Source organism: Archocentrus centrarchus, chromosome 20 (genome assembly GCF_007364275.1).
Source record: "Archocentrus centrarchus isolate MPI-CPG fArcCen1 chromosome 20, fArcCen1, whole genome shotgun sequence".
Taxonomy (NCBI): domain Eukaryota; kingdom Metazoa; phylum Chordata; class Actinopteri; order Cichliformes; family Cichlidae; genus Archocentrus; species Archocentrus centrarchus.
Window position 1 is genome coordinate 740155 of NC_044365.1, and position 15381 is coordinate 755535.

The 15381-nt window shown below is 43.6% G+C and overlaps 1 protein-coding gene across 1 annotated transcript; it reads left to right on the forward strand.

Annotated features, from left to right (window-relative positions):
- The first annotated feature begins 414 nt into the window (after window positions 1-414).
- Window positions 415-15129, forward strand: LOC115799605 (coagulation factor XIII A chain-like). The gene is made up of 18 exons (XM_030756830.1): window positions 415-472; window positions 2216-2296; window positions 2371-2476; window positions 2677-2853; window positions 6842-7090; window positions 7841-7959; window positions 8032-8139; window positions 8821-8995; window positions 10934-11072; window positions 11198-11301; window positions 11382-11470; window positions 11599-11752; window positions 11857-11966; window positions 12852-13017; window positions 13100-13254; window positions 13671-13807; window positions 13887-13992; window positions 14903-15129. Exons 2-18 carry the CDS (start codon window positions 2249-2251, stop codon window positions 14945-14947), a joined length of 2187 nt encoding a protein of 728 aa, XP_030612690.1. The 5' UTR covers window positions 415-472; window positions 2216-2248; the 3' UTR covers window positions 14948-15129.
- The last annotated feature ends 252 nt before the right edge of the window (window positions 15130-15381 follow it).

Genomic DNA, 15381 nt, shown 5'->3' on the forward strand with positions numbered 1-15381 from the left:
AGGAAGCAGAGTCATGCCTGTGTTGGACCTGCAGACAGTCTGAGGCTGCAGCACGGATGATTGACACCTTTGTTTCAGTGAATTCATCGTGGATGCCTCACTGCTGTTACTGTAATAAAACTGAAAACCATCATAATGTCTGAGATCCTTACGGAGACAAACATGAGTCTCCACAGATGCTCCCTGAGGAGCTTAAGAGTCTGCAGAGCCCTCAGCATGGACGGCAACTCCAGAGTGTGTGTGTGTGTGTGTGTGTGTGTGTGTGCGTGTGTGTGTGTGCGTGTGTGTGTGTGTGTGTGTGTGTGTGTGTGTGTGTGTGTGTGTGTGTGTGTGTGTGTGTGTGTGCTTGTGAAAAGAGGAAGTGTGTGTGTATATAAAGTGATGCTGAAGTCGACTCGATCATCATCTCATCAGAGAACCAACAGGACGATCTCTCCATCAGAGCTTCAGTGTCTGCTGTTTCTGCTTTCAGGTCAGTGCTGAGCTTTCATCTGCTAGAGTAGAGGTAAATAAAGTAAAGTAAAGTAGAATTAACTAAAGTGGAGTTAAATAAAGTAGAGTAAAATAGAGTAAAGTAGAGTAGCATTAACTAAAGTAGAGCTAAATAGAGTAAAGTAGAGTAGCGTTAAATAAAGTAGAGTTAAATAGAGTAAAGTAGAGTAGCGTTAAATAAAGTAGAGTTAAATAGAGTAAAGTATGGTGGCGTGGTGGTTAGCACTGCTGCCTCACAGTTAGAATACCATCTGGAAGCCCTGGGTTTGATTCCACTCACTCGGGTTAGGTTAATTGGAAACTCTAAATTGCCTGTAGGTGTGAATGCTGTCTGTTGGCCCTGCGACCAGCTGACAACCTGTATGATGACCCTGTGTCAGCTGGGATAGGCTCATTCTCGTTTCTGTATCTCATCCTCGCATAGCGCTCTGTTTTATCTTACTTTAGTAGGTTCCTCGTAGTCACACCGTGGGAGGACGCGGTCGTCCTGCAGAACCGACACTAAAGTTGTTTATCAGGACTGATGCAGAGTCTCAGCTCCCTGCTGACATTTATAAAATAATAAGAATCCTTTAAGGGCTGAAAGTCGAGCTGCTTTTGAGCTTCGTTTCTTTTAAAGAAGCTGTTTTAATCCCGTTATCTGGAAAACTCACTGAGCTCCTTCAGAGGTCTCGGGGCAAAAATTCAGCATGATGGTGAGTCTGAAGTTTTTCAGCTAAATCTTTAATGTATTAATTTATTTCATGAACTGAGATTCAGTGAGTCTTTAGATAATAAATACTTTATTGTTTGGGTAAAATCTTTTATGGAGCATGAACGTCACATCTCTGTAAAATAAACATGAATATTTTATATTTTAATAAGATAAAAACTCACCTGAAATCAAATAAACACAATAAAGTCTCTGTGTGTTAATTAGTAAGAATATGATCAGAGGATAACATGTTATATAAGCTGAACGTACTCAAATATATTACTTTAATAAAAAGCTTTGACTGACAGTTTAATGACTGGAATCACTGATCATAAATTTGACCTGCTTTAAAATTTCTTATTATTTACTTAAACATTTTATTTTCTGCTAAAACAGCAGGTGTGATTCCTATTTGACTCCATTTTTTATAGGTGAAACACAAATTTGGATTTCTTAATTTAAAATTTTTCTTTTTCCTGCCGAGTTTCACTTTTATATCTTTGGTGTTTTAGTAATAATCATTTTCACTTTACATTGTGAACAATTCTGATAATATTTATTATTAAATCATTTACAATGTAAATACATTTCATCTTTCTTTCTGGATAACAGCACAAAGTATAAGAATATATGAAATAATACATATAAAATATATTTCTTCTGTTTATATGTATTTGTTTTATGGTTTGCCCTCTGTTTGCATGTTCTCCACGTGTCTGCATAGGTTCTCTGGGTTCCTCCCACAGTCCAACCACATGTAGTCAGTGGGGTTAGGTTACCTGGTGGTTCTAAATTGGCCACAGGTGTGAATGGTTGTCTGTCGCTCTGTGAAAGGCAAGTGACCTGGTTGTACCCCACCTCTCACCCTACGATAGCAGGGATAGGCTTCAGAAAAGGATGGATGGATGGATGGATGGGTTGGTGGATGGATGGATGGATGGATGGATGGGTTGGTGGATGAGTGGGAGGATGGATGTTTTATACATCTTCCTGGACTTTTATGCTTTTTATTATTTTTTCTTTGTGTAGTCACCTCAGTGTCACCTTTGACCTTTGACCATCATGACTGGTCCAGCCGCTGAAACCCAGACGGGGCGCTACTCTAAGCCGGTACCCTTACGACAAAATTATCTTTGCTAATTCTGAATCTGAGCACATATTAAGTTAACGTTTTTAACCTCCAGGTCCCAACCTCCAACCTGTCATATACAGACAACGTTCCAGAATTTGAACCTTTTGAAGGTGTTGCTGAATCTGAGGCCACGCCCAGAGGGTTTGCACCTGACGGAGGTGAGATGTGTTAACATCACCTGTCCCTGTGGCAGTGGACAGTGGACCTGCTCATTTCCAGCCCAGCCGTTTTACTTCACACAGTGCTTTGTTTTGTTGCTGAGTCCTCTGAGGGGCGCTGAAGGGCAGAGCTGTAGTATGTCACTTGTCATGACTGCCAGTTGATGAAGGCGCCCTCTGCCTTTTTCTCCCTCTTTCAGTGGCCCTGGACGTGCAGAACATCAACATGTGCCAGGACATCAACAAGCCGAAGCACTACACCACCGACTACAACACCCCGAACCTGGTGGTCCGGCGTGGTCGGGAGTTTGTGATGCGGGTCACCTTCAACCGCCCGCTGGTGGTGGGAGATGACTTCCACATCGAGTTCCAGATTGGTGAGTTTGAATCCTGAGCTGCTGCCTCTCAGAGGGGTCCTACTTCCAGATGTGAGCTTTGAACTGGATGTAGCTTCCAGCCTGAAAGGTGAAGCCAGTGCCTTAAACCTGCATTCTTACTAATGGCCAGCAGGTGGCGACCTGTATGGCTGTCTAAGAGAAAAGCAACCCGTTAAGCAGAGTATTCAGTCCTTGTCCTCAGTCTTCAGTCAGAACAGTGGCGGTCCTAGCCTGTTTGGCGCCCCGGGCGAGCATCCCCGCCGGGGCCCCCCCCCCAACCCCCCATAGCGATCGCCGCAGCAGCGCCTACCGCACTACTCCACTTGGGGGGTAATGAGCACCTGCTGTGTGGTGCATGTTTTAACAGAAGGTCCCCCCACCATCACAGGCACACTCAGAATTTATTTTAAATTTTATTTGAAAAAACATGGAAGAAACTGAAATATTACACAGCTTCTGCTTACCTTCATCTTTGCTTCTTTCTTTTCTTCTTCTTTTCTCTTTTTCCTAAACTGCACACCTGATGGCTTTGACCTTTTCCTTTCCATCTGCCGTAATTCGCACTGAAGCTGAATAGGTTATAACCACCGCCCATCCACAGGGTTGTCAGATCTGACTGACAGTTGCCAGCCCAACACAACAAAACCTCCATTGAAACTCATGTTAATAGCACCAGGTGTGATATATATTTAACTAGAAGCACTCAGAGAGCGCAAACCTCCGCTAAGGCCATAGGGTCACTGACGCTGTAATACGTGTATCTAAATACTTTGAAATAATCTTTCATCTTTCCCAGACAACAATAACTCCCTATCCCGCAATAGTGTGTTACCTCGACCAGATCGCGGCTCCTAACCGTAGTAGGGAGACCTCTGGTCTCTACTTCGCTTGGCTCGTGGCTGGTAACTAACTTGCTCATCCATGTGGGTCACCTTTAGCAAGGCGGAGAAATGCAGCAAATCGAAGGATTTTAGCAACAGAACTTTTATTCCTTTTTCCACCGCCACCGAACACACTTTTTCCCTCGCGTCGTCTCCCGCGCTAGCCCGCATACACACACACGGGGCAGAGAAAAGTGGGTGGTGTCTCTTAAAGGGGAAGGCTCTGCCTGTATCCCGCAATACTGAAGAATCCTTAAAAAAATTCCTGGATCCAGATCGTGATTCGGATCACCACCAAAATTTAATCACTTCTTCCTCTTGTCATTTCCAACCACTCCACAAAATTTCAGTGAAATCCGTTCATAACTTTTGGAGTAATCCTGCTGACAAACAGACAAACAAACCAACGTGACCGAAAACATAACCTCCTTGGCGGAGGTAAATATACAAGCTTTGGGTGAGTTGCTAAAATTTTGGCTGCTTTTCACCATATTTGGTAGGTTTTTAGGAAGTTTTTATTGTAAAATTATATATCTATATAATATTACAATTATATAGATATATCTATATAATTTTCCAGCCCAATGTGTTCACAAGCTGCTCAATCTGGCAACACTGCACCATCCACCAACATTTGTCCAAACTGTCTAGATTCGTATTTGTGTTATTTTTTTCATTAGGATTCGGGTTCACACAAATACTGTGAATTAATGACCATATTTACAGTATTATAAATGAAATGGGCTTTGTGCTCTATCAGTTGTGTGCATCTAATTTTATTAGATGCACAGATTCATTCTGTGGAACATGGGGAAAAAAACATGGGAGGACAAAAAAAAAAAAAAGAGGCAGTTTTGCGAGATCTCGCAAAACTTTTCAATATTAGGACATACACTTCGCATTAATCTTGATACGGCAGTGTCAGTGAGGATGAAAGGTTTGGCGAGAGACTGCCAGCAAAAGTCGCCTTTATTTATAATTCAGCGGTTACTGTTGGCTGTAACCAGGCCCAAACTGTACAGGCATGAATGAATGAACCCGGCTGACTGTCACTCTCACGCCATCACTGCTTCACTCGACTCGCACCCCAGGCTGAGAGGAGAAGGGGGCGGGGCAGCGCTGTGTGTGTGACGATCGAGTGAAGCAGTGACAGCGAAACAGAGAGAGAATCCCCCGCCTGCCCCTTTCCTTCTGTTACAACCTGTCAGACCATGGCAGAAAGCTACATGCAACACACAGCAGGCAGAGGGCGCCCATTACCCCACAAGTGGAGCAGTGCGGTAGGCGCTGCTGCGGGGATCGCAATGCGTTGGGGGGAGGGGGGCGGTCATGCCGCCCTAGATGAAATGCCGCCCTGGGCGGCTGCCCATGTCGCCCATATCAGAAACCGCCACTGAGTCAGAACCACCCGTCTGTGGGTGGATTGGAGACAGTGACCGTGACTCCAGGGTTTATAGTCAGCTACGCTAAAAACTAAAAGTAGATGTAGAAAAAATATTTACCTGAAATAAAAATGAAAACTAGACTTCTTAGAAGAAAGATAAGTCTTTAGCTTCAGTCTCACACTGTGCGTGAGCCGTGAGGGGGTGCAGAGCTTTTGTGATACTGAGATGAATATTACCTATAAAAATAAAAAAGACCAAAAACTACAGTAACATCAATGAAAAATAAACATTTTCAAACAATAGAAACTAAACTGAAACTAGCAAACCCGCTGACATTAAACTGGACTGAAAACAAAAGTTTGATATCAAATAAAAAGTAAGTCTTGAGCCACCCTTCATTTTGTTATATTTTGTCAGAAGGAGAAACAGGTGCAGCGATTTACTGAAGCATGTTCAAACATGCATGGACATCCAGTCTGTGAGGCAGAAACAGAGGTCATAGGATTCTAACAACCTTAAGTCAGTGTTTGTTGTGACCTCAGCTGAAGGTCCAGATGATCTCTCAGGTCCTGGAGTGTTTCAGCACTCTCAGGACCCTCACACTTCTTCTTTGTCCTCCTCCTCTGTTCAGTTTCCTCCTGAAGGACACACTGCTCACCATGCTGAGATCTGCCAGCTTCTAACAGCTCTTTGGGAATCAGCTTGTTGGTGCATGAAATAATATATGTTATCTTTGGCATTTTTTATAGACTCAGCTGAAGAAATGGGAACAAATGTGTTTTTTTTTTTCAGATTGCCAGTGACAAAGTGTCTAAAGATACAATTAAAAATTCCCTCAACTCAAATGGGTTAATTGGCTTGGTCTCAGTGGCTTTTATAACCCTGGGACTGCTGTTTGTCTTAAACTGCAGTTATGGCTGAAATACATCCGTCTTTTTGGCCTTAGTGAAGCGTTTGTATCAGAGAGAGCTCAGGTTTTCTCCCTGTTCTACCAGCCAGCCCTCCACCCTGACCTCCATAAACACCCCTGATGACTTTATGGGGTCAGTCTCTCATTTCAGGTTAGATAAAATATGATGCCTATGTGCCATTAGTTGAGCATTAGCAGTGACTGCTGCAGATCAGATTGTTTTTTTGGTATCTCCAGTGCTGATGATACTTTTTTGCTCATTTCCTTCATCTAAGTGGTCAGAGGGCTGCTGATGAACATTTTCCTGTAAACTGACAGAGGGGGGCGTGGTCTCTGTCAAAGTAATCCCTTGTTAGCCAATTAGTTGATGAAGAGACGCTCGTTAACCGTCGCCCGCTGAGCAATCAGACGACCATCAGTTCATTAAGCAGCTTCACATTCATTTGGCTGCGTAATTAGTACACGGCTCTCCCCACGGCCTGGCCATTAGGAAACACTCCACATTAAACACACAACACCAGAGCTGACAGATGTTCACACATCTGGCCTCAGATATACAAACTGAAGTCTAAAATGATCAGGTTTTTAAATATTTTTATGTTCTTATTTTCACTGATGTAACGTTTAAGTATTTATCTGAGAAAACAGCTGTATTTGTATTACATTTGTACAAAATACATTTGTATATGTATTTTTAGTGTATACAAAGTCAGTAAAACAATCACAAACCAAACAGTCCAAAACCAAAGAATTGTTGAGTTTATCGTAATAAGAAGTATTTACGGGTATAAAAATAATTGCTCCTCATTCAGGCTCTGACCCCTCACCCAATAAGGGCTCATTGGTGATGGTGAACTTCGGTAACCGCGTCAACGGTCTGTGGTCGGGCCAGATTCTGGAGTCACAAGGTCAGTGCGTGACGTTCGGCATCACCCCGACCGCCAACGCCATCGTGGGGAAGTTTCAGGTGTATGTGGCCATCTCCAGGGGCAATGGCATGCAGCGCACCAAGAGGGATGCCGCCACCGATATGTACCTGCTGTTCAACGCCTGGTGTCCAGGTAATGTTTATGTTGCCCCCTGCTGGCAGAAATGAGTACTGCCCTGTTGGGATGGTTAAAGATGCTGAAATTCTTTCTTAATGATTTAGCAGCGTGAAAAATCAAATCAGTGCTATTGCACAATTTTTCATAAAACTTCTGTAGCTTCATAAAAGTGTCTCTTTATAAGCTTTATTTATTTTTTGCATATTTTCTATTCTATTCATTTTACCTCTTTGAGCCTCGAGCATTTAATCAAAAATAAATATCCTGTCTTATCTTTCTAATAAAAAAAATTTTATTTGAAGGCAACTACAACAACTAGTATTGTTCACTACAACTGAAAGATTTCAGAGGTACAACTATAGAACCAATCACAGCTCAGAAACCATCCTCACTAAGATCATTAGTGACCTCAGACTAACAATGCTAATAAGGTTGCTGGCCTCATTTTACTCCACTTAAATGCAGCCTTTGATATATCATATATCAAAATCCTCACTGGGTTGTTCATCACCTTGGAGATCGAGTATCAACCACTTGTGACTTTTTGTGTGTTCCACAGGGTAGCTGTCTTGGTCCCTTACTTTTCTCCTATACATGCTGCCACTTGGAAACCTTATCATAATATTTGTTGCCATAGTTGTGCAAATGATACACAGCTGTATGTTTCTGCAGAGTCAGATAATACTGAACTCTCTAACTCTGTGTTGGAATGGCATTAAAAATGTCACTGCCTCTGTGGCCAAATGAAAGTGTTTCTGTTTGCAGAGGACCATGTGTTTCTTCCTGATGAAGCAGAAAGGCAGGAGTACGTTCTAAATGATGAAGGAGTGATCTACCAGGGTTCATCTGACTCTGTGACAGAGCGTCCATGGACTTATGGGCAGGTAAGTACAAATACTCAAACCTGCATGGCATGCAGACCATAAATGATGTAAATATGAGTGCACTCTCTGCAGTTTGAGCGCGGCATTTTGGACGCCTGTATCTTTGTCCTGGATGCGTCTCAGATGCCGATCTACGACCGAGGCAACATCGTCAAGGTGGTCAGGGTCGGATCTGCCATGGTGAGAATACAGAGCCAGAGCACCAATTAACTGTCTGATAGTCATAGCGCTGCCTTTATTTCTACATTTATAGAAATGGAGGTACATCACTATCTTTAATCTACACAAATCTACCCCCCAGAGCTAAATGTTGGACCTCAAAGTAATTATATGTACCTTTTCAGAGGCCAACAATGTATATGTATGTCCCCAAGCAGTATAAAGTACATGCGGCATATGAATAGGTGGAATACTCATTCTAATTTTAGATTTTAAGATTTTGTTATTGCCTCAATGCAAGTAGGTTCAGGGTTTGAACCTACCTTTGTTTTCCTCTTGCCTGGTGGGTTTTCTCTGGGTTCTCTGGATCCAGTCTCATTCCATTACATTAACATCTCAAAATCCACGAAGTCAAGAAGAACTAAGGGGAGGATGAGGTTCGACTTTAGCCACATGCAAAACAAGCATAGTTGCTACCTTTTGAATCAAGTTGGTTTACTTTTGTTTTGGCCCAACATGAAGAGAACCTAATATAAGAGAGTAACTGGTGAACCTGGTGGATTTTACAAGACTGGTCGCTGTAGAGTACAAACCGCTGGTAAAAAGGCACAACAGCAGGACGTTATGAGTCACCACCCCAGTGATGAGGAGGTGAACTCCTATCAACCTGTCAGCTGATCTTTGACCTGTCCCTTCCTGCAGATGAACTCCCAGGATGATAATGGTGTGATGGTTGGGAACTGGAGCAATGACTACTCCATGGGCAAGCCCCCAACATCTTGGACAGGCAGCACCAAAATCCTGCTGCAGTACGCCAACACTGGAGTCCCGGTGTGTTTCGCTCAGTGCTGGGTGTTCGCTGGAGTCTTCAACACCTGTAAGCATGTGCTCTGTTAAGCTCCTCCCACTCAATCCCCTCACAATCATTTCACTACAATAACTTTAGCATGAAATGTTACCTTCATACCAGGGTTATTATAGTTAACGAAAACGAATGAAATAAGGAAAACTGAAATTGAAAAAACATTGTCGTTAACTGAAATAAATAAAAACTACAATTAAAAGGAAAAAACGATAACTAACTAAAACTGCATTGTGAGTTTAAAAAACTAACTAAAACTAACTAAAATTATAGATAAAATGACCTTCCTTTTCTTGTTTGTCATTTTATTTAAAAGCCTTGTGGATTGATCATTTTTCCGCTCTTCAAGTTTAAGCTGGGAGCGCCGTCGGGCAGCTGTGCGCGTGCTCACCGCACCGGTCTGCAAAGTGATGTCAGCGGTCTGCTGAGAAAGCCGCAGAGTCCCATATGGAGTTTCTTTGAGTCCGATAATACAGATAGAAGAGCGTCTTGTTGTGAATTCAGTATTTTACGGGAGGGGTGGCAACCTTATTAAACAAAGCAAACAGTGCGCGGCTCTTATGAATGAAACAATGCTCTGGGTTATGTTTTGCCTGTTCGCTTTGTTTAATAGTGTTGCTACCCCTCCCTTAAAATACGGAATCGCTCCTAACTGCCAAATAAGGGACGATTCAGTAATTTCCGTATTTTCGGATGGCAACCCTACTCACAAATGTCAGCAAATTCCTGGAGGGAGCTGCTAAAACTGGACGCGAGGGAATGAAGAAAGTGTAAAAACAGGGACAAATGTGTTTGCAGCCAAAAAACTGAGCACAAAGAGCGAGAACCAGCCGGCACCGCATATAAAACACCAGCACACGACCGTAAGGTAATTAACACACACACCCAGCTACAAGCATAAATGCGGCATGAGGTCGGACACATATCGAGCATCTAACCAAGCTAGCTCCAAAACAGAAGCTGTTGTTAATCTGCTGCACTGACGCTGAACTTTATCGTATTTTATTGTAAAATTTATTGAGTTTGGGAGTTCAAGTTTTTCTTTGTTTTCAGTTGGTTGTTGAATATATTTCTCTAAACGGGATCTTTTGTTGAGTTTTTATTACACAAGAGTTACTCTTGTACCTTGAATCTTAAACCTGACAAAGTATGAAAAACTAAAACTAATACTGAAACTAACGAAACTAAACTAAAACTAAGCAATAAACCAAAAATAAAAACGAGCAAAACTGCTCTGAAAACTAACTAAAACTAACTGAATTAAAGAAAAAAAAGTAAAAACTAACTAAAACTAAACTATAATGTAAAATCCAAAACTATTATAACCCTGCTTCATACTGTGAATATTATGAGAGTTAAAGGCCCTCAAAGTATGTAGGGGTGGGTCCAAATTTGGTGCTTTATAATTTTTTTTGATCCTTCATAATTTCATGAGTTCAGGAGATATTCACACATTTCAGGGCTCAAAAACACATCCAAGCTCTGTTAAAACTGCAACCAAGAGTCCATTTTACAGCTACTCCAAGAAACCTTGAGAAAGGGTAAACCTTCACGACTCATAGGTGGCTGCTCACCTACCTCTGTCACATTATATTATATGAAGGGTCTCATTTTCAATTAACCTTTGACACCAGGCTCATCTTGTAGCCCCCCCCCCCCCCCCCCCCCAAAAAAAACAAACAAAAACAAACAAACAAACAAACAAAGTGATTTGTAATGAGAGATACAGAGCACCGATGATACTGCAGTTATTTTCATGAATATTTGGCTCTTTACTTACTGTTGATTATTACAGCCTGGCCCACTCAAGACCAGATCAATCTGTTCGTGGCTCATTCACCAAACTGAGCTTGGCTCCCTGTATTTATGGCGCTTTACTGCATTTCTGCAACAACCCGAGTAAACATGATTTAAGCTGCATGAAATGTTGAAACATGTTTCACATCCCTGCAGTCCTCAGATGCCTTGGCATCCCAGCAAGGGTCATCACCAACTACAACTCAGCTCATGACAACACGGGCAACCTGAAGACCGACCTCATCTTCAACGCTGATGGCACGCCAGACAGACGCAACACCAGGGACTCCATCTGGTTGGTCCCAGTACTATGTTATAAATATAATAATCCTGTGACCCAGACACCCTTCCTGATGCAACCCTCCCATTTATCTGAACTTGAGTCCAGCATACACCAGCCTGTCTCTCCTCTCTCTGCAGGAACTACCACTGCTGGAACGAGGTGATAATTAAGCGTTCAGATTTGCCGCCCGGCCTGGATGGATGGCAGGTGGTTGATGCCACGCCTCAGGAAACCAGTGACGGTGAGACAGACAGATGATTTGACAGGCTAAGAAGCAAACAGGTGAGCGGACAGGTGATAGGTCGCTTTGTTTGCTTGTAGGATATTTCCGCTGTGGTCCAGCCCCAGTCATTGCCATCAAGGAAGGTCAGCTGTGTTACCCGTTTGACTGCGGCTTTGTCTTCGCTGAGGTTGGCAAAGAACAAAAACCGGGTTTAATTGACGAATGTGATATTTACATGTTGTGTTTTATTATTTTAAACCTGATAATATCTCATCAGGACAGAGTTTCAAGTTGTCTCTAAAACCTTTCCTCCAGGTGAACAGTGACGTGGTCTTCCTCAAGAGGGATAAGTACGGGAATCTGACTCCCTTCAAAGTGGACAAGACTTACATTGGAGAGAAGATCTGCACCAAAGCTGTGGGCAGCCAACAAGCAATGAACATCACAGACACCTACAAGTTCCCTGAAGGTAACACACACACACACACACACACTCACACACGGGGCCCCATCTCCACATGATCAGAACCACCAAACGATGAACCAAACCTGCGTTGATGTGTGTGTCTGCAGGGAGCACAGAAGATGAGGCGTCCATGGCCCGGGCGGAAGAGTACGGCTGTGAGAGGGATCACAGTGAGACGCCTGATACTAACATGACCGTCACCATCAGCGTGGAGCCGGTAACACACCTGTCCGCTGCCTTCATGTGCAAATTTCAGCACTTGTAGCTACAGTTCACTTTGTTAGGTTCACCTTGGTAGCAGCAGGTTGGCACAGATTCAACAAGCTGCTGGAAATGTTCCTCACAGATTTTGGTTCATGTTGATGTGACAGCATCACAGCTGCTGCAAATGTGTCAGCTGCATCCATGATGTGAATCTCCTGTTCCTCCACCTGCCAAAGGAGCTCTGCTGGGCTGAGATCTGTGACTGTGGAGGCCGTCTGAGTGCAGAGAACTCATTGCCATGTTCATCATTAGTTATTAATAATCTCTGGCTCTCTTCCACAGTGTGTTTTCTGTCCTGTCTCTCTCCCCTCTCAGCAGATGACCCCCCCTCCCTGAGCCTGGCTCTGCCGGAGGTTTCTTCCTGTTAAAAGGGAGTTTTTCCTTCCCACTGTCACCAAGTGTTTGCTGATGGGGGCCGTTCGATTGTTGGGTTTTCCCTGTGTTAGTGTAGGGCAGGGATCCTCAAATCTAAGCCTTGAGGACCGTGTCCTTTGATTCAGGTGTGTTGGATCAGGGACACATCTAAAACCTGCAGGACACCGGCCCTCGTGGGTATAAAGCGCCTTGAGGCAACTGCAGTTGGGATTCAGCATTATAGGAACTCAACTGAAGGCAGAACAGTGTGTGCCACGTGAATGAGGAGCTTTTCCACCCAGGAAGGCTCCCCAAATCTTTTGTCACAGTGATGCTCTTGTTTTGTACATAAACCAGTGCACCCCTGTTCTGTCTTCCCCATAAACCTAAAATCCAGCTCAGCTTGAGCCGAAACTACATTTAAAAGCACAAAGGTCCCAAGCAGACCCACAATGCATGTGACTCTCTCCATCCCCCTCTGCAGTGTGATATCGGTCAGGACATGCAGCTGACGGTGACCTTCAAGAACAACAGTAACATCCTCAGAACCGTGCAGGCTCACCTGGACTGTGACATCATTTTCTACACCGGGGTCGTGGCCAGTCACTTCAAAGATATCCCCTTCAATGCCACAGTGCTGCCCTACCAGAGTGAGCATCATGACTGTAGAAGTTTTAAGTCTGGAGGTTTGGCAGTGAACCCTGTAAGTGTGAGCATCTCTCTGTGCTGCAGGTTATAGTGTGCCTTTTAAGATCCCAGCTTATGAATACCAGGACCAGCTGAGCTCGCAGACCTGCGTGCGCTTCATGGTGACCGCACAGTCTGGCAACATTCATCTGCTCGACTTCAAGGTGGTCGAGCTGCAGACCCCGAGCGTCAAAGTGATGGTAGGTGCTGACATTTGGTTACATGGTCCAAATATGGATCTGAAAGTAATTCAGGAACATTTTCTTTAAGTTAATCATGTAGAAGTATGAGCCCTTAAGAAGCTCCAGTGGTCATCCAACTAAGACAGGTTAGCAACCAGAAAGTTAGCTTAAAGGGGGAGGAGCTAAAACAGACAGACTGAAGTGAGGGGCTGCAGCATGAGATGAAGAAGGATTGTTTGAACTGTGAATCATGCAAAGCTGCTCCAGTGGAGTCCAGGAATAAAAATATGGAGGTGGGAATGAGCAGAAAGAGTCTGATGATAGTTCAGTATTGCAGTGATAGTTAGTGAATTAGTTACGTGGCCTTTTTCAGCGGTTTCTGAAAACTTGATGCTGAATATACTTTAAAAATGACTCTCGACTTCTTCCTGTAGTTGAGCGGGGAGCCTCAGCTGAACCAGGAGATGGCTGTCAAAGTCGAATTCACCAACATTTTCAGCTTTCCTCTGCGTGGCGTCACTCTGTCCCTGGAGGGAGCTGGACTCATAGCACCAAAGACCAAATACTACAGGTGACCCTGCCTCAGATGCTGTGAGGACGGCCGGCGGGATGTTCTGTGTGTTAAACACTTTCCTCTGTGTGCTTTTCAGAGAGATAGCTTCTCAGACCACCATCAGCTGGCAGGAGGTGTTCACCCCTCGGCTGCCCGGACTGCGCCGCATCACAGCGCTGATAGACTGCCAGGAAGTCCGTCAGGTAACCAGCACAACCCGACCTGCAGCAGAGCCCACACCCTCCTGCCATTAAAACCAGAACAGCTCTATTTTCCTCCGCCCGCCCTCTTATGGTGTCAGTAGGAGTTTGTTTATTACAGCAGCGTGGTGCAGTCACAGGTTGGTGTCTGTAGAGTATCCTCCCTCGAGCCTACTGATGGAGGGGTTGAAACAGCAGGCTTAGATGGTGTCTGCCCAACAGTAAATGGACTAGTTCTTATATAGCGCTTTTCTACTCAAAGCGCTTACACAACACGTTTACATTTACCCATGCACACCCACTTTAGTTATCTAACATTCACACTCCAACAGTTGCGTCGGAGAGCTTGGGGTTAAGTATCTTGCCCAATGTATCCTTGGGCAAGATACTTAACCTTCCAATCAGTAGGTGACCTGCTCTACCTACTGAGCTACAGCCACCCCATAGTAAGTAAAACACAGTGAGTAAAACATGTCAGAGTTGGTTTCAGATGTTTACAATCCAACAATAAAAAATCACCACTAACTTGCTGCCGTTATTTTCATTCAAGAGAGACGCAGTCGAAGCAGAGCCGCTCTGATCCCATTGGACAGAAACTGGCTGCAGTTCAGCTGGGGCACAGCAGGGGGTGCTGCAGATGCAGTCCTCAATGAACAGGAGGGATTTCCAGCTGTTCCCACACAAAAACGCTGTTTTCAGTTTCCTCTGATCCAGCATGGATAATAAAACGGCTCTCAGGGTTTTCCCACAGTGAAGCTGAGCGTAGTTAAACTGTGATGTTGGGATTTTATTATTTGATTGAACTTTATTAGTTTTTTAGGATAGGACAAAATGTTTCACATGATGAAACAATTCCTGTGAGCTTCAAGTTTCCAATGATTGTTTTCATGATGATTTTTTCTTTTTGGTTCAGGTGTCTGGATTTGCCGAGGTCAGCATCCCTTACCCTGCGAGATAATCATCATTCCCACCAATCAGCACCGCCTCTGGATGAGTGGGTGGAGCCAAGAAAGAGCACCAATTACTGCTTTAATGACTGCTTTTTATAAATCAGTGCAGAAATCAACCTAAACTTTATTCCACAGATTTGGAGGTTTGTGGCACTTTTTAAGATGAGAATCTGGTCACCCTTAAATTCACCTTTGTTCCCACTCAGCACCTCTATGTTTAAACTCCTACCTACACCTGTATGTGGAGCCTTCTGCTTATAATATACTAAATATGAATAATATACGATACTGAATCAGTATCATACGTGCTTCCAAACAACAGCAGGTGAATGTGTTTCTTTAAAATATAAAACACGATCGTTTTCAGTCATCATTTATTTGGCAAATGTGAGAACAAAATTTACAGTTCAATAAAATGTAAAACAATATTTTAAAGTACCCT

Coding starts and splice junctions, on each gene's coding strand:
- LOC115799605 (XM_030756830.1), top strand. CDS start 2,249: ATGACTGGTCCAGCCGCTGAAACCCAGACGGGGCGCTACTCTAAGCCG. Junction 2,854..6,841: donor CCACATCGAGTTCCAGATTG/GTGAGTTTGAAT, acceptor CTCCTCATTCAG/GCTCTGACCCCTCACCCAAT. Junction 8,140..8,820: donor TCAGGGTCGGATCTGCCATG/GTGAGAATACAG, acceptor CCCTTCCTGCAG/ATGAACTCCCAGGATGATAA.